The sequence below is a fragment of the Juglans regia genome, chromosome 2 (assembly GCF_001411555.2).
Source record: "Juglans regia cultivar Chandler chromosome 2, Walnut 2.0, whole genome shotgun sequence".
Classification (NCBI taxonomy): Eukaryota; Viridiplantae; Streptophyta; class Magnoliopsida; order Fagales; family Juglandaceae; genus Juglans; species Juglans regia.
Genome location: NC_049902.1, coordinates 25,198,782 through 25,219,114, shown reverse-complemented (window position 1 = coordinate 25,219,114; position 20,333 = coordinate 25,198,782). Strand labels below are relative to the sequence as shown.

General features: G+C 34.1%; 2 protein-coding genes across 2 annotated transcripts; both read right to left on the bottom strand.

The window, feature by feature from the left end:
- Window positions 1-378: 378 nt before the first annotated feature.
- LOC108988696 (ubiquitin carboxyl-terminal hydrolase 20-like) lies at window positions 379-5,294 on the bottom strand. The gene is made up of 8 exons (XM_035685731.1): window positions 4,417-5,294; window positions 4,146-4,266; window positions 3,921-4,031; window positions 3,260-3,426; window positions 2,802-3,140; window positions 2,279-2,401; window positions 1,033-1,567; window positions 379-936 (listed from the first exon to the last, which is right to left on the bottom strand). Exons 1-8 carry the CDS (start codon window positions 5,050-5,052, stop codon window positions 623-625), a joined length of 2,346 nt encoding a protein of 781 aa, XP_035541624.1. The 5' UTR covers window positions 5,053-5,294; the 3' UTR covers window positions 379-622.
- A 4,322-nt stretch (window positions 5,295-9,616) lies between these two features.
- On the bottom strand, window positions 9,617-18,422 carry LOC108988697 (probable ADP-ribosylation factor GTPase-activating protein AGD9). The gene is made up of 7 exons (XM_018962025.2): window positions 18,171-18,422; window positions 17,915-18,033; window positions 12,362-12,791; window positions 11,978-12,235; window positions 10,768-10,893; window positions 10,199-10,294; window positions 9,617-10,049 (listed from the first exon to the last, which is right to left on the bottom strand). The coding sequence occupies exons 1-7, from the start codon at window positions 18,237-18,239 to the stop codon at window positions 9,942-9,944; spliced, it is 1,206 nt and encodes a 401-aa protein (XP_018817570.1). The 5' UTR covers window positions 18,240-18,422; the 3' UTR covers window positions 9,617-9,941.
- Between the last annotated feature and the right edge of the window lie 1,911 nt (window positions 18,423-20,333).

Below are 20,333 nucleotides of genomic sequence, written 5' to 3'. Positions count from 1 at the left end.
TTGAATTATGAATCCAAAGATTCCAAACAAGGCCTTAAAATCCAAATTTCTAATTTAAATCATACATTAAAATTTGGGTAAAGATTTGCACGAAAGCCAACAAGTTTTTTAAACTACTTAAAATCTTAAATTTGAAATCATGGGTTAATTTGAAATTTAAATCCAAAGCCAAATTTTCCAATCCAACGATTCCAACCGTATATTTTTAAAGCCCCTGTATATTTACTGATATAAAAGCTTCATCTCGGATGCAGAAGTATTTCTTTTCCCAGCATACGAAAGCAAAACTGGAATCTAACCTAACCTGTGATATCAATGTCATTCAAGATCGTGTCATTTATATATTAATTTATTTAAATCTCTCAACGAAAGCTTCAATTTCTCAAATTTAAACCTCTTGAGCAAAGCGTGTACAGTCCACAAAGCATCATGTGCTCAAAAATGCCTTTCTTATACCGATTCTAAAAGCACTATAGTAAATTAAGACCTCAAGAACTTTACATTTCATGGTAAACACTTTCAAAGGGCCATACCCAGTCTTATCAAAACAAGGTCAGCATTGACTCTTAATATATTTGCACTGTTCAAATTTAGCCAGGTTTGTTTAGCAAAATCTCCCCATTCAGCGAGAAATTGCCGTTGCCATAGGCTGGACAATAGCATTGTGATTGGGCCTACGGCGAGCTCTGGGAGGGCTGTTCTTACACGGGGCCGATACCATTCTTTTCCTCTTGTTTAGAGAGCCTTCACTCTGGTTTTCAGTAATGGCAGCAATAAATTTATTGCGCCTCTCAGAGGAGTGCGCACACTTCGAAAGGTATCTCAAAGCTTCCTTGCTCTTTGAATCTTCTAGTTCTCTTTCCTTGTTCAACTGTTTCTTACCACTAACTCGCTTCTCCAATTTAAGATGATTGCGGGGAATCTGATACCTCACCTCTGGCAAAATCAACACCACCTCATTAATTAGTTCAAATGAACGATTTTATGGGAAAAGATGCATAACAAGTTCTTTAAGGATCTAATCTGCCTTACCTGAAGATTCAAAGGAAACTTTATCTGGACTTGGAGATCCGGGCGGCGTTAGAGGATGAAAACCATCATCTTTAATTTCATCAATCGTGCTGTTACTTACCCCAACAGTGGATGTGGTGCTCATTTTCTCATTGTATGAAGTCACATCACAAAATTTACTGTCCCCAAGTGGTGTTGAAGAGTTATCCATGAGTCTATCATCTTTAGAATCTTTGGACCCAAGTTCATCTTGGTTTAACAATTGTACAGTATTCCCAGTAGCTGCATCTCTAGCTCCATTGATCTCAACCCCTTCATCTCCTTTTTTACAGGAGACACTGGTATCACAATTATCAATGCAAGCCACACTAGGATACGAAGTACTAGCACCTTCCGCACTGTCTAGAACTGACTTAGGAGATGTATTCAATATGTTTGGATCCAAGCATGGCTTATGTACATCTATTATACTCGAAAACCAGGGTGTACCCTGCCTTGCATAAAACAGAATGTAGGCCTCCTGAGATAGTACAAACTCTTCTTCTACACTAGTGACCTACAAGACATCCATCAAAAAATAAGTTTTTCAAATGTATTAGCTCTTATAATGTCTTAAAGTGAAGAGACCAATAAAAAAAGAAAAGAAATACTATATACAGTCCTATAATGTAAAAGCCCAAGCACTCACTCCCTTTGGGGAAAAAAAATATGAAAAAGTGGATTTTTTTTTATCGGCGTGGGCCCCAAATTTGCCTATTTTTTTCAAAGTGCATAAAACTTGCTCACTCTAAGACGGTACAAATCATTTCCCATAAACATATTATTAGAGCCTCAACAAGCAATGGCTTGTATTGTAAATGTAAAGAACATATTGCACATTTTTAACATCAACATAGACAAAATAAGATATAAATAGAGCATAAATAATCCAACCACAAGGAGGTTAAGAATAAAGCTTCTAAATGAGGCTGTTCAGCTAATTTTATAATCTTATGAACCAGAAAAGGAAACACCTCCAAAATCTTTTAGGGGGGAAAAATCCATACCACCAACATCAGAAAAACTCATTATCATACTCAATATGTTTACTGAAGAAAAACTTCAACAATTCACAAAACAAAGAACATGATCCAAAATAATGACTTTCACAATGCAAGATCATTCCCCTACTCTGGCTTTGTGCACCAAAATAGGTCAACTCTGTAATTTTGGCAAAAAAATATTCATGCTCATTGACTATATAAAAAGGCTATATTAGAATTACTACCTTTGAGTCATCCAAGCAGTACCATGTCTCTGGAGAGGACCGAATAAAGCAGAAGTAATGCCCAGAAGTAGATGAGAACCCAATATGTACAATAATTGCATACAGGTTATACTTCAGTTCCACCTATCAAAAACAAATGTTATACTTCAATTCCACCAGTCTGGAAGGAAACAAAGGCAAAATAAGCACTTCAGCAGTCACTTGATGCAGACCTAAGGAAAAACAGTCAACCAAATCCTTGTATTCAAATACAGCTATTGCATAAGCCATAAACGGACCCAAAAATTTCAAACCAAACTTGTATATACTTCAAAAAAAATTTCCAAAGTATTCAGTTCATAAACTATAACCAGCCTATCTCCAAATTAGGTGACAAGATTTTCCTTCTTTATTCTTTCATATCAACAATGACTGTCTACTCAAATTCATAAAATTACGTAAAACCCATTATCATATGTTAACAAATCTGGCAGCCTTCAGAGAACATATTTTAATCAAAATTGACGAATAATCTGCAACTCACACTGTTGTTTTGGCTTCCAGTGCTGTATGGCTGCAAATCCAACTCCAAAGGGAATTCCACATGCTTGTCAACTTTCTCGACAAATGGTCCATCTGTCTTGAATCTTTTCAAGTGGAATGCAGCAACTGAAGGAGCCTGCTCCAGCATAAACTGCTTCTCCACCAACACTTCTTCCTTGCAGTTCTCACACATAAACTTTGCCCCTGAATCTTCAATCCTTTCCACCTTTGTAAAAGATTCAAGAGCACTTGGAAGGGTGTCCACATCTTCAATCTCCAAACTCAAGTCTATCAGAGGTTCATATGTGTCAGAAGAGTGTCCACAATTACAGCATCGAAGCTGAAATTCAAACAATGACATTATTTTATTAACCCAACCAAAACAAGCAAAAAGGATCACCATGAATTCAGATAAATATTTAATGGTAGAAACTAACAAAGCAACTTTTCTGCTCATACCTTGCTAACAAGACGGCCACCAAAAACCTTCTCAACAAGGTTATTACCTTGTGATGATAGATCCTTTCCCTTCAAATCCAAGCAACATCTCTCAAGTTTATCTAAGAAGCACTGCAGAAATTCATGGGCATCTTCCTGCTGATATCTCCGGAAACAAGATGAAACATCTGATCGTTCACAGGTCAAGATCACAAAATCTTCCCAAAAGTGCCCTTTGAAATTAAAAAACATCTTGCACTTAAAATTGTGCATTGGATAGAGCATTTGATAAACAGAAGGTATAACCATATACAATGATCCAAACCATCTAGAGACCCGTAAATCATAAAACCTTACAATTCCAAATTATGCTCAAATTCAGCATTATTAAATGAAGGTTTGGACACCAAAATCGTCTCAAATTCATCTCATTTAATCATTACAACTTTCCTAAATTTTCAAATAAAATACAATAAATAATTCAATTTTTTTAAATCACAAATAATATTAAAAAATAATATTCTAACAATATTTTATTCAACTTTCAACTTTAATCTCAACTCATCTCATCTCAACTCACTATCCAAACCTCTCCAATTGGCTATCATCTACAAATAAGAAAATCTCAAGAAACCATCCCACTCAAATAAGGGATATATTTGGAAGAGATTCAAAAGGATACAGTTCAAATTCTCAACAAGTTCCAAAGGAGTAAGAATCCCTCCAGAAGAAGCTAATGAACGTTCAACATGGGCACGTAGAGAACACAGAGCACAGAACCCTTCACTACCACCTGAGATTTTCAAACACAGATTTGAACAAAAGATACTAATTATAGGAGTAAATCACATCGGAGAACACACAGATAAATTAAAAATTGAAAAATAAATGTAAGTCATGATCTTACAGACACAGGGCATGGTATGATCGTAAGAACGAAGAGCCTGGACAAGTGGCACAGTATGCGTAAAGCATTGCAGCACGGCATTGATAAAGCATGTGTTGCCCAGATTTGCAAGCCCCGCCCCCTATGAAATAAGCAACTTCTTTTAGACAAAATTCAAAAACCCCAAATAATTTATAAATAAGCACTACACATACAAAGAAAAAATTCGTTAAAAACAAACAAAGAAACATATACACTAATCTTAACCGGTATTAAAGGGAATAAAACCTACCACCATGAAAGGCTTGGTTTCTTCGGAAGAAGACCATGTAGACCAGATGTCTCTGGAAGATGAAGACGAAGAAGACCAAGGGGCAGATGAAGGCCAAGAAGTTGTTGAGGGCGAGGAACAATATGAAGAAGACCAACGTGATGACGAATAATCCAATAAATTATTACCCAATAAGCGATTCGGGGAAGCGGGAAATGGGTCAACTGCTAGGGCTTCTTCATCTCCACGAATAGAGAAATTGGGATAATCATTAGTGATTTCTGCTTGCATAGGCATAGAAGAAGACCCATCGAGAGCATCCAGTTCATTCGCCGGTGAAGACCCGTCTAGGGTTTCATTAATAGGAGTTAACATTGTAGAAGTCCCAGAAGGAATTCTTGGCGAAAGGACGAAAGACGGGTCATCTTGGGCTTTCTTACCTAAATTTGGAGAAGATCTATTTTGATCTGGTGCAGGGGCCAAAGAATGGTCGCATGGGCTTTCAGAAAGCAAAGATGGCGAAGACTCGTCAAGGGTTTCTTCAGAAACAACCATTTCAGGAGGAAACGGTGAAGACCCATTAAGGATTTCTGGGGAAGCAATAGAATCTGAAGGAGCAGTGTTGATTTCTAAGATTCTTGCGACATTGGTTTCCATTGAAGATTTAATTCAGACGCTGTGTCTTGCGTGAGGGATATCTGTGAAGAAATGGGGACAATGAGAAACAGGGTTTTGAGGGGATTGAATTCTGAGGGGTCCAAAATTTGGTAGAAATTGTTTGGCTCCAAAAATTTGGGTTTTCGAAAACTGTTATAGGGCTTTTGAATTCAGAAGCGAGAGAGGGAAGGGTGAAATTTGGGTTTGAACTTTGAAATATGGTTTGGTGGCGTGGCGGATTATCGTCTCGACTCGAGGACTTTTTGAAAAAGGAGGGAAATCTGAGCTTGCTATTCTTTTTGGTATTTCCACCTTCCCACCAAATTTTTGGGACTTATTTTGGTTGGTAGTCATCCACATAAATTAATATTTCTTAGGCATATATAAATTTATTCAAGCAATTATAAATTTTATAGAGTTAACTCTCTTAGGTTTGTTTTGATAGTAAAGTCCTCTCAATTCATTTCATCTCAATATTCAAACATCACAGATATAAATATTTTTTAACTTCATATTTTTAATTTTTTTTTATTTAATCATTACAATTTATCATATTTTCAAATAAAATACAAAAAACAATTCAACATTTTCAAATTACAAAACAAAAATTTTATTAAAAAAACTATATTCTAATAATATTTATACTTTATAATATTTTTATTCAACTTTTTAAGTTTTCTCTAATTTTTCAAAATCCCATCAAACATATTAATACAAATAATTTTCATTACTATTTTTGATAGCATTGGCAATAGATTCCCTAAATTTGTAGTTCAAATTTAGCTAGAAATGCTATCACACATTGAATTATGTAATTGTTTGAGTAAACCATTAACATATCCAATTGTCATCTTTATTATTTTATCTAAACGTATTCTTATTTATAGTAATTTATGTTTTAATAATTATAGTCTTTATTTCAATCATTGAGATGCTATATTCAATCGAAGTGAATGAAACAATGATGATTTTTTAAGTGTTGCAAACACAGAAGAATATTCTCTAAAGTTGATTTTAGAAGTTATTACGATAATATCGATATTCTTACAAACCCAATGTCTTACGTATTATTTTTCAAATATTTTATAGAATTTCACTTGGGAGACTACTTATTCTTATATGGTCTATTTGAAATTCTTGAGTACATTACATCAGAGCAATGATCATTAGATGCAGCCTAATTTTAGAAAATAAAATCATAAAATTATATTCATTGAAATATAAAATAAATTATTACAGTGTCCAACAAATCTGATGGATACTGTAGCTGAAGTTAAAAAAAAATTACAGTTAAAAAGTTGGCTAGTTTAACTGATATTTACATAATCTGGGGGTACTTTCGTGATTTATGGTTGAAATTATTCTTGCCAGACATTGTCCATGATTTAATGCTTTAGAGCATTCTCAAACACTTATGTATTATGAGTATTGGTATTGGCTTCATCAAAATTATCTCTAAAATTTGATAAAAAGTATATGATTTCTATAAATCCAAAACTTTCCTAATCATAACTCTACATTAAATTAGCCATTGAATTCATCAAAATAATAATATAATATTATTTTTTTAATAAAAATATTTTTACTTTTTTTTAATATTTTACAATTATACTAATCATATGTTGATTAATAATTTAATTTGATTCTTATATTATTATTACAAGACAGTTGGAGATTAAACGTGAATAAAAAATAAATAAAAAATAAATTTGATGAATAAATAGTAGACCTTCAAATTTGAAAAAACCTATACATTTACTGTAGCTCAAAGTTTCATATTTATCTATTTGACTAATCCAATAATGCAGCCCTATTTTGATAAAATTCATTAAATTTTGCATTTAGCTAGATTTTTGATGAAGCCAATGCTAATACTCTTATGTAAACATTTTTTTTTTTATTTATATTTCATCTACTCGTTCATTTTCTTTTACTTTGATTTTCACTATTTAAGTAAATTCTTTTTTTTGTTCATCATTTAAAACACATCTATTTCATTTTCTTCTAAAAAATATAGTGGAAATAATTTTTATCCAAAATTTTCATATTTTGATTTTATTTTTAATTTTTATTTGGCATATATATTTTTATTTTGTGTGTATAGAACTAAATTATATTACATTGTATATAAAAATATATTGCAAATATAAAAAATATAAATGATATAAAAAAATAGATAAGTTGATATATAATATATTGTAAAAGTCAATATGTAAAATAAATAAATAAAAATGAAGTTTAGAGATGTATTTTAAAGAATAAAATAAAATAACCATTGTGAATGCTCATCGAGTAATGTTATATGATATATAACCCGCGCAGTGTGCAGATCATTGTGTATGAGAGACAAAGATCTAGAGAGATACAGGGTTTTATAGTGGAGAAATTCGAAAGGATTTATAGGCCGATTTATATTTTGAATAAACAATATAAAAGTTGAATTAGTGCATTTGGATAGAGTCTAGAATCGATTTATATCTTTAATGTAAAAAAAGAAATGAAACTTAAAAGTTACAAAAATTCATAATAAAACATTGCTTTTAAAATGATTATTGCTTCATAAACATAACACTTTAAGATTCTATTTTTTATTCCAATTATTGCCAATAATAGCCTACTTTTATGGGTAAAATGTCACGTCAGAGTCATATGAAACAGTACAAAAGTTGACCAAATAATATAAAGGTTGAAATAGTATCTTTATGCGGAGTCTTGAATCGGTTTATATCTTTATATGTAAGAAAATAAATAAAACTTAAAAATTACAACAGTTTATAATGAAACATTATTTTTAAAATGATTACTGCTTTATAAACATAACACTTCAATATTCTATTTGTTATTATAATTATTGTCAACAATAGCCTACTTTTATGGATAGAATGTCACGTCGGAGTCACATGACTTCACTTTTATATATAGTAATAGATACCTTGTAAAGAGTAATGATATAAGCATAGTGCATTTAAATCTCTTTTAAAAAAAGTGAAATAAACAAAAAAAAGTGAATTTTTAATATGGATTATAATTTTTTTTAATATCTACATGGATTTTAAACGCTATAAACTTCTATAAACTATTTGCCTTCTATAAATTCTCGGATATTTTAATATTTCTCATATATTAATATGAACACAATATCTTTCTGTTGCCAAAATGACATGAATAGCTCAAAGAAAAATTAAAAAGAAAATAAAGATGATAAAAAATCATTCATCCTTTAATTGTTTTTTGAAATTTTTATCCTCTATCATGTTTTGAAAGATTCTTAACATAACTATTTTTCTTTTCACTAAAATAAAATATTCTAATAATATTATAAAATTTTCACGTTTTATCTATAAAAGTGTAAATGGGAGAATAAAGAACGATTATGAAAAATAAAGATATAATAAGAAAATGTTATGACTTTCTAGGTTTCATTTTTACCTTATTTCGAAAATTAAAATACTAATAACTTGAGAGTCTATGTTGTGACTTTATTAGAAAAATCTTCATAGGAGTACGTAGCTTCATAAGAGTAAAGTTCCATTCTTGAAAATTATTTATATTATATCTTGTAACTTTATTTAATTTCAACAAGCAAAGTTTGGGATTTTGTAAATTAGAAAAATGATTCTTTTTTCATATTTGTTTAATTACTATTATACTTAACATAAAGAAATGATATTTGCAATTGTGAAGTGTGTAAGTGTTACACAATCTCTTTAAAAAAAATGAGTTAATATGAGACTCACATAAAAAAAATTAATTTTTTAATAATAGACACTACTCTTATTCAAAACAATTGTTAGCGTTTGCGCATTCTATGACTGTATGTAACATTACTCATTAACACATTCTCACTACAAAATTGAAAATAATATTAAAAAAATATAAATAAAAAAGTTATTAGGTTTATATGAACTCATACAAGTTAAGCTAAACCAATCATTGAGCTTCTCAGCCGCTACAACCTCGATCCCAATTTGAGGTTCAGAGCAAGGTGTAGTCTATTGGGCGGTTCCCATTGGAAGGCTCCAATCCTAAACTTCTTTAGTGCAGTCCAATCGATTTGATGGATTTTAGAGCGTCTCAAACTCCCAATCATTCCAAACTAGTGTAAAATTTGAAATATTATTCGGAGTAGTTACTGTTGAGAGCAGTCATTTTTTTACAATATATGACATCATCTAAACTACACATCTCTTAAATTTAAAATTAGAGATATGAGAGAGAGAGTCGATGAGAGAGAGAACCGAGATGAGAGAGAGATGATGAAGGATGAGAGAGAGAGTCGAGGAGAGAGGGAGAGAGAAGATGATGAGAGAGAAACATGCTGATGAGAGAGAGAGACGCTAATGAGAGAGTTGATGAGAGACGATGGAGAGAGGGAGATGAGAAGCCATCTACGTTTTGCACAAAAAAATAAATAAAAGGATGAGAATCAGCCATGTAGTGTGTGCACAGTTACAATGGTTGCTCTCTAGCACCACTCGTAAAATTTATTTATTTTCCTTAAAACAAAGACTGCATAAGAGAAGAAAAGCCAAAAAATTATACATTTTTTTAACATGCACAGATAAATTGTTCGAGTAAAATGTACTAAATTTTCCAACTTCAGTATCTGAAGAAAAAGGTGATATATTGTCTCGACTCAAAAACACTTCTTATACAGAGAGCAGGAAAGCTAACTGAGGTTTGCATACAAGCTTAGACACAGTCAGTCTCAAAATACCTGCACTAACAATATAATAGCACCAGCATGTCACAAGCCTGGAGAGTCCTAACATCTTATTGTCTTCTGAAAATTTTTACAATGAATGCGTTTTACATTCACTAAACATTTGGTTGGTACGGTAATAAACTCCTCAACTTTTGTTTTTGTTTCCGCCATAAAAATATTAGTATCATAGGATTCGGTCTTGAAGATCTGTTATTAAATTGGATGCCAATGAACTGAGTTTCTTCCCGGTCTCTCCCGCAATGTTTTTAAGGTTGGAAATATCCTGTTGTGCCTGGGGGGGGTTGGAGCCATATCAGTGTCATTCAAAAGGAGAAAACGTAAATGTAAAGGATGACATCGTGAACGTTCCGGTGAATCTCTGAAGCTGATCAAGAATAATGCAAGTAAACAGTGAAAAATGCAGTGAGTTGCAAGGCCTACCTGGAAAGAGAGTCGATTGATGAGGTCATTAGTAAGATCAATGGAATGATCTGTTCTGTCACCGAAAAGATCAGAACTGGAAATGGCAGTTGAACCCTGCAATTAACAAGAAAACAATTAATACAAAATCCAGAATCCATATATATCTTCCTAGCTAAAAACCCAATTGCATAGGAAAAAATTCTACTTACATATTCTCAACCATTTTCATAACAAAAAGTTCCATGCATTAAATCAATTACTTCATATCAGGATATTTCATCAAAGCAGGTTAAAATGGCAAAGCAGATTAATTTATCATCAGTAGTTCATCCTTTCCTGTGTCATGTTATTAAGAAGCACTTTCTTTGCATAACCACAAAAAGTTAGCTTCATCAAAGCTAAGAAATATGTTTCTCTATTTTATTTTTTTATTCATATTCCCTCAATATGGGAGGGAACAGGGACAGGATATATAAGCATATAATGTAAAAACCCAAAACAAGATTAAACATTCAAAAATCTAAAAGATTCCCCTAAGTCCCAATTCAGAAGATAATATTTAAGTATGTCTTGGTAAGGACACGCACTGAGAACTTCTGCAAAGATGCTTGAGCATCTACGTCAGTAGCCTTGTTCTGATCCCCAAAGAATTGGGCAGATGAAATAGATTTCGCATTTGAAAACTTCTTCCTTGCTTCATCAGTTTCCTGAATCTAAGGACAATAGTAGTGTAAGAGAATAAATAATTAAGAAGGGATAAACGAGGATATATGCATGCCTCAAGTAATGAAGAGGATTAAATCGATACTATCCAATTCAAGTGAAAATTTGAAATGAAGATGATTCATATCTTAAAAAGTAACCCATTTTAGAGGATATATATATTAGCTTGTAAATGAAGTTTGTGATGATGCCCAAAGAGTTGCACACAGCGATAGAGAAAATGAAAACCCTACTTCCATATATTCGACATACTACATTCCATACCAACAAATTTCAATGAAGATGTGAGTAAATTAGTGCAACCAAATACAAATAACATCACAAAACTAGACATGTCTTGATGCTGGACTGAGTTTTTAGTTTCTTTTTTTTTTTAAAGTAATGCTGCACTGAGTTTCATTTAGACTTTACAACTTCCAGCAAATGAGCGAAACATCCAATATGACAAACCGACTCAGCTACCAAGTAACTAAGGACTCTTTCCCATAGAAATTGTTGAGCTGACAACAATAATGTGGTGATTGGACATTCATACAAACAATAATTGGACATCTCTTTGGTATAGATTTAGTTTCAGACACTCATTCATGGACATGGATCTTACTGTGGATACATTCAGACACTGACTTGTCCTATTTGGTAACGAAGGCCAACTTCATAGCATAAAAGAAAATTTCTAACGACTTTTAAACATGTAAAAGCAAATTTGACCACATTAATGAACGTAAAAATTAAGAAGTAATGATAACATAGATAGTCAGGAACATATAATGTAGATATGTGCTTCTTTATCTCTGGGTTTAAGGGAAAAAAAGGGGGGCAGCCTGCATGCGTTAAGAGTATAGTGCAATAGTCTTTCTGTATAGTTATGTTGGCGTAACTTTAGTGTCTAAGATGGCACTGGTCTGAATCTTTGCATCATAACCTATCTAAAAACTGGGCCTAGAAACCTTTCTTCACAGCTACTGTTCTTAACTTCTTGATTAAAATTATGTCAACCAGATGAGCATGATCCACACATAAGTAATGATAACCACAGAAAAGTTTCATATATAGCATGCTTATGTAGCATACTTGCACTTTTGAGGAACTTGAGCCAGCTTTCTTTGGAAAACCGCTATCCATTCCAAAATCTGTAAAGAAGCTTGAAGACTTTGGTGGAGATACATGGCTGATCATGTGAGGCCCACTGGAGCTATTCTCAGCAGATTGGACATTTTCAAGATATTCAAAGCGCGATGCAAAAGATGAGCCAGCTGTTGGAGTGCTATTTGTGGAGGAAACTGGAATAGCTGGTTCCTCAGGCTTCTGATCATAGAGACTTTCGCTTGACTGCATTTGAAAGAGAATATTTTGTTAACAGAAGCATTTTAATTAATCTAGGATGATCAGGCAGAAGAAACCAGACCACAAAATACTTCTAAGGCTGTTCACAGAGGCACATCAATACATCTCTACCTTCATAGTAAGCTTTCTAGCACCAAGCCCAGTCTTCCCAATTTTCTTTGCACCGAGAGGCTTCTTAACAGTACTGGTAGCAACTGCATGAGGAGCTTTAGGCAAGGCAGATGTATCGGGTACATCTTGCCTTGATAAAGCGTTCTCTTTTGGAGCTTCACTTGTCTTGACATCAGGGAGTCCATAAGCAGCTTGTGTTGACTCAGAAGAAACGGATGATGATGGTAAACCTGTCTCTTCTGCCAAACTTTTAGCAACTTCCTTTGAAAGGATTTGCCTATATAAGTCGGCAGCTCTTGATGTATATTTAGCTTCAATTTTGCCCCCATCAGTCCATCCATGCTGCTTAAAGAAAACCTGTGCACGATTGTTTCCCCCAAAAGTCATCATTTTCAGCTGCTCAGGAGTCCATGAGTCTAAGTTTGTAGACCTTCATGAAAAAACAAACAATTTCATTAAGTCTTAACTATATTTTCCTATTTTTAGAGAAAAAATAAGCCAATAGAAAAAGGGTGCACAAGAAAGAATATGCCCTAGTGACAAGCCTAACAGCTCCCACAATGTTCCATTCAACTCTGTAGTAGAAATGGTCTGCAATTGTACATGTAAAATGTAACAAGGACCACCTAGAAATTGACAACCTTGCTTTCAAGCCAGAGTAAAGTACCCCTAATAGTACAAATGCAACAGAATTACCCCAAGTACACTGTATGTATACAAGAGAACACATAATTAAACATAACAAAATACAATCGAATCATGAAAACTCAGCCCTTTAAAATCTATTGCGGTTCCCGAAGAAATATAGAGTATTGAAGAAGGTTTTAAATTTTTCCATCGTTAGGTTAAGAACCTCAAAATTTCTACCATTCCCTTCAAATATATCACACCAGACAGATAGGGAGTCATCTTCCACACTGCTACAATTTGAGAGCTTCCATATAACCCTCTCCAGTTTGCAAAGAGATCTACCATCCTTCTAAGCATAATTGAAGTCATCCCAACTCTACTAAAGAAGTCATTCCACAGGGCTCTAACAACCTTACAATGTAGTAAAAAGTGGTCTATAGATTCCTCAATCTTCCTCCGGATACAGTGCCAATCAATCATGATGATATGACGTTTCCCGAAGTTAATACATGATGAGGATATTCCCCAAGGTGGTTGTCCAAACAAAAAATACCACTCTTATAGGTGTTTTAGTCTGCCAAATATATGATTTAAAAATCAAATGCCTTTAAATGACATAAAAATATATACAGATAAAAAAATATGACCACACTAAGTTATCACAGGAGCTCTATCTTCACAAGCCCATCCTGAGGAAATGAGTCCGAGACATTTAAAAGAAAGAAAAATAAGCATGAACAATGTGGACCAAAAAGTCTGCATGACAAGAAGGAAATATAAAGAAGGAAAAACTCTAATTATCCCCCATTTCTTCTATAGACATTTACAAAATCCAGAAGATTACAAGAAAATGTTCCAAGAATCCTGTCTCTAAATACAAGCTGTCAAGCTTACACCAAAGATCCTTATACTTTTGATCACAAAATGTCAGACTCCAAGTGCACATCCATTAAGAAGGGTCAAAAGTTATTGTCTTAATAGTGACTTTTAGTTTAGGAAATTCAGAGCTTTCCAAGCGTGAAGCCAACATGAGACACCCTATTGAAACAAAAATGGTTTCAAAGATCTTATAAGCAATCTAGGGTTAAAATATATATTTTTTACCTATTTACCTAAAAGGGACTTAAATAATTATTTTTTTATATATAAGTAAAAAGAAGGGACTTAAATAAAGTTCTACAAAGAAATTCATATTTATGTCAAGATCCAGTGTTTCTAGAGTTTTCTACAAGCTTTAGGATTGCTTCCTTTGAGTACTAAATAAGTCATAAACTTAAATAACGTGATTTTCATGTTGAAAAGGTTTAGTTCTTATAGGAAGAAGCAATGTGCAAGAATCCAATAGATCTACATCAATGTAGTAAAAAAATAAGATTTGATAATTTTTTTTTTTTTTTATAAGTAAAGACATTGCATTTTACTAATGCCTTGTTTAGATAGTCAGATGAGATGAGATGAGAAATCTGTGAATAGTAATGAGATGGTTTGTAAATAGTAGTGAAATAGTTTGAGTTAAGATTTTCTTTGAGTTTTGGGAAAAAAGAGAGAAAAAATTAAAATTTTTGTTCTAGGATTTGAAAATATTGAATTATTTTTTGTGTTTTATATGGAATTTTGGGAAAGTTGTAATGATTAGTAATGTTTAGATGAAAAAGTATGAAAGAGAAATTGCAAAGTGTTTGTGTTTTAGTAGTATTTGGATGTTGAGATTGGATGAGACAAGACCACCTGCTTATCCAAACGGGGCCTAAAGAGCACTAGGGGATAACCCATGTACACAAAGGGAATACATAGGAGGAACATCTCGTTTAAGGGAAGAATAAAAAGAATTCAAAAAACCTTTAAGAGAAGAATGCCTGAATTTTCTTTTTTTTGAAAAGTAAGAAGAATATATTAATCCACATAATTAGGCATGGCCAAGGTACACATGAAGTATACAAGAGATGAGACTAATTTCAAGCTAAGCATTGTGATAAACAGGAAGTATACAAGAGAAGAATGATTGGTTTAATCCTCCATAGTGGATTGCCATTGGTAACCCTTTAATGTTCAAAACCACGAATGCCTCCCTACAAGAAGAGATTCTAAGGGCAGGTTTGGGGCACAAGACAAAACACAAAATTTTCATCTCATCTCATCTCATCATTACACCTTTTCAAATCCCCATACAAAATATAATAAACAATTCAACTTTTTCAAATCCCAATACACATTTTTCAAATCCCAAAACAATAATAATATTAAAACATAATATTTTAAACTTCAAAACAAAACACAAAATTCTCATCTCACCCCCAAACCTTCCCTAAATAATTATTGGTAGAATTCCTCTAGTCAATTTTCAACCCTTATCGACCAAAGAAACGATGGCCATCAACTAACAGACCAACACTTGTGATCAATCACTAAACCAAATCGAACCATCCCCCTCGACTAGATTGACGGTCGGGTAACCAATATCCCAAACCTACCATATGAGGGAGCCACTTGTGTGAAGTGGTGAAGGAAGAGCAAATCTGCAAGGCAATGAAGGCATGTTGGACATGTTGCACTAATCAGCGGAGTGACTCGAACTCGGTGGAGGGGATCAATGAGACTAGAGTCGAATTAGACACATCGGCATCATGCAAATCCAATGATACCTTTGTCAGGAATGGCGATAAGAGGCTTAGTGAGAGACGGGAGGAAGTTAGGGTAAGTAATTGTGATAAACTAAGTAGATCAGGTCAGGTTTGTTGGGTTATTGACATGTTGAATTCCAGACTCAAAACATGGAACAGACCTGAAGAACGTGACCCAAATATTCTATTAAAAGCTTTGAATATGCTAACAATATTAAAAAAAAAAAAAAAGAAGAAAACCTTGTTATCATAAGTTTCTTCTAAGATCTTGTGATGTGCACTGTCAAACACACAACTATTATGATTTTCGAATTTTTGCGCCAGTAAGTTTGTCACTCCATTACCATAACTCATAAATGGTTCTCAACTTACAAATGATGACACCTAAACAGCATATTAGAACCTAGGATTTAGGTTTTAAAGATGAGATATCCGTAAAAGTAAAAGTAAAACATGTCATGCCCAAGAAAGGCTCAAGCCGCATCTGGGCTTATATTGCCAGAAGAACTAACCAATGTTACAATTAGAGCTCTTTAGAATCATTATAAAAGAAAAGAACTTCTTCCTCCCAAGCAATGTGGAGTCTCATTCACCTCCTTCCTATTCTTAACCTGGGGTATTACAATCTCTCCCCTCTTAAATCCTCGATGACTCTGTCGAGCAATTCAATCACAAGTTGCACAGCTTAAGTCCCACAATTCCTGTTGGGTTTGGCTCTAATACCATTAGTAACCATCCAAGGAAGGCTTAAACCACAACCACATATGAGCCCATACTACAAAAGAAACTATTATAATCTATTATAATTAGATCCCATTGGCACATCATAAACGGCAAGAAATTTTCCATCACGAGCAATGTGGGATCTCATTCACCACCCTCCTATACTCAATCAGGGGAAGAAGAAAAATGGAGAGGATTCTTATCAATTTAAAATTTAATATTTATTGTGTTTTTCATTTTATATATTACTCAAAAAAATTACTTATAAAAAAATCTTATGTATTATAACGAGTAATGAATTCAAACTAATGCTTCTTCAACCTCCTTTTTGTAACATGATTTGAAAAAAAATGAGGTCTTCCAACACCAACCATTGATAGAAAGACACAGTTTCCCAAACCAAAACATAAAAACACTCCTAATATTTGGTGAACAACAATATAAGGTCTTGTCCATGAGCTCTAATGGAAATGTTTTAAAAAAGAGGAGATTTAGTAAAGACAATTTGGCATTTCAGCAAAAGACATGATTCCATGTTTAATACACAACTAAAAAGTCTGTTGTGTTAGACTAAAAATGGCCTTGTAAACATGTCAGCTATGTTCTTTTTCAGAGTTCTATTTCCTGAAGAATGTCTTGCAAGCCATCACTGTAGGAAGGGATGTATAAGAATTACAATTCAAATAGTCCCCACTAATGTTTTCAGAAACACAATCTGGACAAATAAAGATGGCTGGAAAATTCTCATAATTTAATCTTGCTCCCCATCTTCAAAATCTAAGGCAATTCTGTTAGGAAGATCTTCCTATGTACTTGGTTACACCCTCTGATTAAAGCAATAAAAAAAATTAAGGCAACAAAAAACAATTAAGGCAATAAAAAAAGACCCCGAAAATTTTTTATTTTTATTTTTAGCTAAGGTCTAAGGAGAGTACAACCTAAACTTCTTGATCTGACATTCCCCATGCAGTTGCTCACAAACCTTTTTTCACTCTTCCCCTTTAAGAGGGGGGTGGAGGGGTAGGTTCGCCATCACAAAACTTAAAGGCAAAAATTATCCCATTCCCTTCTTGTAACCGTTAAGTCTTATACCTTCCTTTTACATTCTAGATCGAATTTTTCTACCACATCCTTGCATAAAATTTCACCCACCATCCAAGTAGTCACAAAATCTGATCAGAAAATCTTCTTAGATATGTTGATTGCATTCCAAACATGTTTCTGAATCCACAGACAGAACCAGCCATGTCAATGTGCATAAGCATCAATGAATATGCGGCACGCTGAGCTATCAACATAAATATTTGTTTCTTGCTATTTAACAGCGAATTAAGATATAACTATGGCTAATCCCATGAATGGAAAAGTGCCTACTCCATAATTTCGAGACAAAAAAGACACACCATCTATAACTTCTTGGGCATAATTATCCACAATTACACAAATAACAGAAAAGAATGCAAGCTAATTCACAGCTGAATCAAGTTAAAAAGCTAACCCCACGAACCCAATGACCTCGTCGCACACCAAAAACAAAACAGATCTCCAAAGAATAGAAAAACCCAATTAGAACCGATACCTGACGAAGCTAATGTGGACTCCGAGGCTTCGATGCACGGCCGAACAATCAATGCAGAGGAAGATCCCGTACGTCACGGACGCCCAAGTAGGGTTCTTTGCATTACAATCGAAACACATCTGAATCCACAAGCAAAACCCAAACGAGAAATTCAAAACCAAACATCCCATTACAGAGCCCCTCAGATCTGATTCAGATCCAACCAAAAGAAACCTAAAAGAGAATAAGTTAGAAAAGGAAAAACAAAAGCACAGACCTTGTTTTCGGACTTTGCTTTCAGTTTTCTGAAAAGAGCGTTCTTGTCAGGATACCCATCCGATGCCATGGCAGTCTCGCAGAGGGAGAGGGACTCAGGACCCAGGGGGTGTACGAATGTTCAAATCGAACACCTCCTGAATGGAAAAGGAGAGAAATAAAAGTGAAGCCGCAGATAAGTTTTATTTTGTTCTTTTACTTTTTTCTTTCCCTTCTGTTTTTTTCAAAGCGACGGAAATAACCTTCTTCACTCAAAGTGCCCTAAGGGGTCCGTATCAACGGACGTCTTCGGTTTTGGAATCGGTGGTGGCTGTTGTTTCGGTTAACGCTAACGGTCTTTCTGTTAAGGTAGCGAAGCCGTACCAACCTATATTTATACTTGTTTAAATATATAGATAAAAATGATAAATCATATATTAGTATGTGTGTTTTTTTTTTAAAAAGAATTTCAAATTTGTCAAAAATAACAAATGGGGCAACCTAGGATGTTCCTCTTCTATTCATAATTTAAAGACAATCCTAATTTAACAGCAGTATGGACCAATTTTGATGAGACATCATGAAGTCCTTCATGTCCTCAATGAGTTGACCATTCCAAGAGTAGTCTACAGAATCCTTTTTAACCGCATTTACAACGAGCTTTGCATCTCCCTCAACTTGTACTCATCTTAGTCCTAGTTCATCACAGAAAATAATGGCTCTATTGATAGCCCAGCATTATGCTATTGCAGCAATTTGAATGGCACTTCTAGAGCCAGCTAAAACAGTTTGAACTTCACCCCAATGATCCCTTACTACCATCCCAAATCTCATCCTTCCTGTTTCTTTAACAAAAGTTGCATCAACATTAGCTTTTACATAACCTTCACTAGGTGGGATCCATCCTTGCTCAGCTGCTGTCACTACTGCTCTCTCTTGCATAAGTTCATTCAATCCCTATGGAGGATGTGAATTAACAACTCTATCATCTTGAGTTGCCAGTTGAAACAGAGAGGAAGGACTTCTAAATTTATTATTGAACACAAAATCATTAATTCTTTTCCAAATACCATGCAAAACATCAGCCACTTTGGACAAATTTGTATCATCCAGTCTAGACACCAGATCCCACCATAAAGATTGAAAATCACAATAATCCTGGTATGATCCAGTTGGTAAGCCATATTTCCTCCACCGTCTCTTTGTCTCTATTTAGTTCTCTCTCTCTCTCTCTCTCTCTCTCTCTCCCTTTGTTTATTTTGTTACCACCACCGTTTGCCATTTGCCACACATCGTCCAACTAAGACCACCGGTAAGCTTCACTAATTTCCTCCCTCACTCGGTTCTGAAGCCCAAACCAATTTGGAGTTCAAAATCTCCAACCTCAATTGCGCTCAGTTCCCCTTTGATTATCCTCGTTGTCACCTTGTCGTGCCAGCTCTACGTTGGCAACGGTGATCTCCTCCATCTATCGGTCTCTCTGTCTATCTCAGTCTCTCAACCTCAAACCCTAAACCCATTTTTGGGTTAAAAAATACACAATGTGCCTCCTCCCTCTAGTCACCGTTGCACACCTTGTAGCCGCTCCTTGCCGATTAAGCTCTTATGGTTGGAGACATGTGACTTTTGGATAATATTGCGATGTAATTTTTAAATTTTTTGGTACTATTATTTAGATTTAATGACTATCCATTTAATTTTCACTGTGAATTAACTGTACACTTTTAATTGAGCATGAGAGTACACACTTTGTTATCACTACATGCGAGAAGTGTATGATTCGTGCGGCCAACATCTAGACATCGCGATCCTTGGCAAGACAGGGGGCCAGGTGCGCCACAAAAACTCTAAGTGGAAGAGTTAAGAATTAATCTTTAACGAGGTGAATTTATATTATTATAATAATTATTTATTTATATATATAAATACAACTAGGGCTGTGCAAATCCTCCACTGGCTCCGACTCCGACCAATGCCCACATCGGAGGAGAATTAATTAGGAGTTCGTATGGGCTTCAAACTCTGATATTTTTTTTTTTCAAATCAAATGTAAAACGATGTCGTTTTACATCTAATACTAATAGTTTGAAACTAAGTTAACTAAACAACGTCGTTCCATTTCAAGTAGAACAACGTCATTTTGTGCACATCAAGGGTCCAAAACACAGGACCCCTAATTTTCCCC

Excerpts from the sequence above, each read along its gene's own strand:
- LOC108988696 (XM_035685731.1), bottom strand. The coding sequence starts at position 5,052 with ATGGAAACCAATGTCGCAAGAATCTTAGAAATCAACACTGCTCCTTCA. Across the intron at positions 4,267-4,416 it reads AAACCAAGCCTTTCATGGTG|GGGGCGGGGCTTGCAAATCT; the intron begins GTAGGTTTTATT and ends CTTATTTCATAG. Across the intron at positions 4,032-4,145 it reads TCATACCATGCCCTGTGTCT|GTGGTAGTGAAGGGTTCTGT; the intron begins GTAAGATCATGA and ends TGAAAATCTCAG.
- LOC108988697 (XM_018962025.2), bottom strand. The coding sequence starts at position 18,239 with ATGGCATCGGATGGGTATCCTGACAAGAACGCTCTTTTCAGAAAACTG. Across the intron at positions 10,894-11,977 it reads CAAGTTCCTCAAAAGTGCAA|ATTCAGGAAACTGATGAAGC; the intron begins GTATGCTACATA and ends TATTGTCCTTAG. Across the intron at positions 10,050-10,198 it reads TCAATCGACTCTCTTTCCAG|GCACAACAGGATATTTCCAA; the intron begins GTAGGCCTTGCA and ends AACCCCCCCCAG.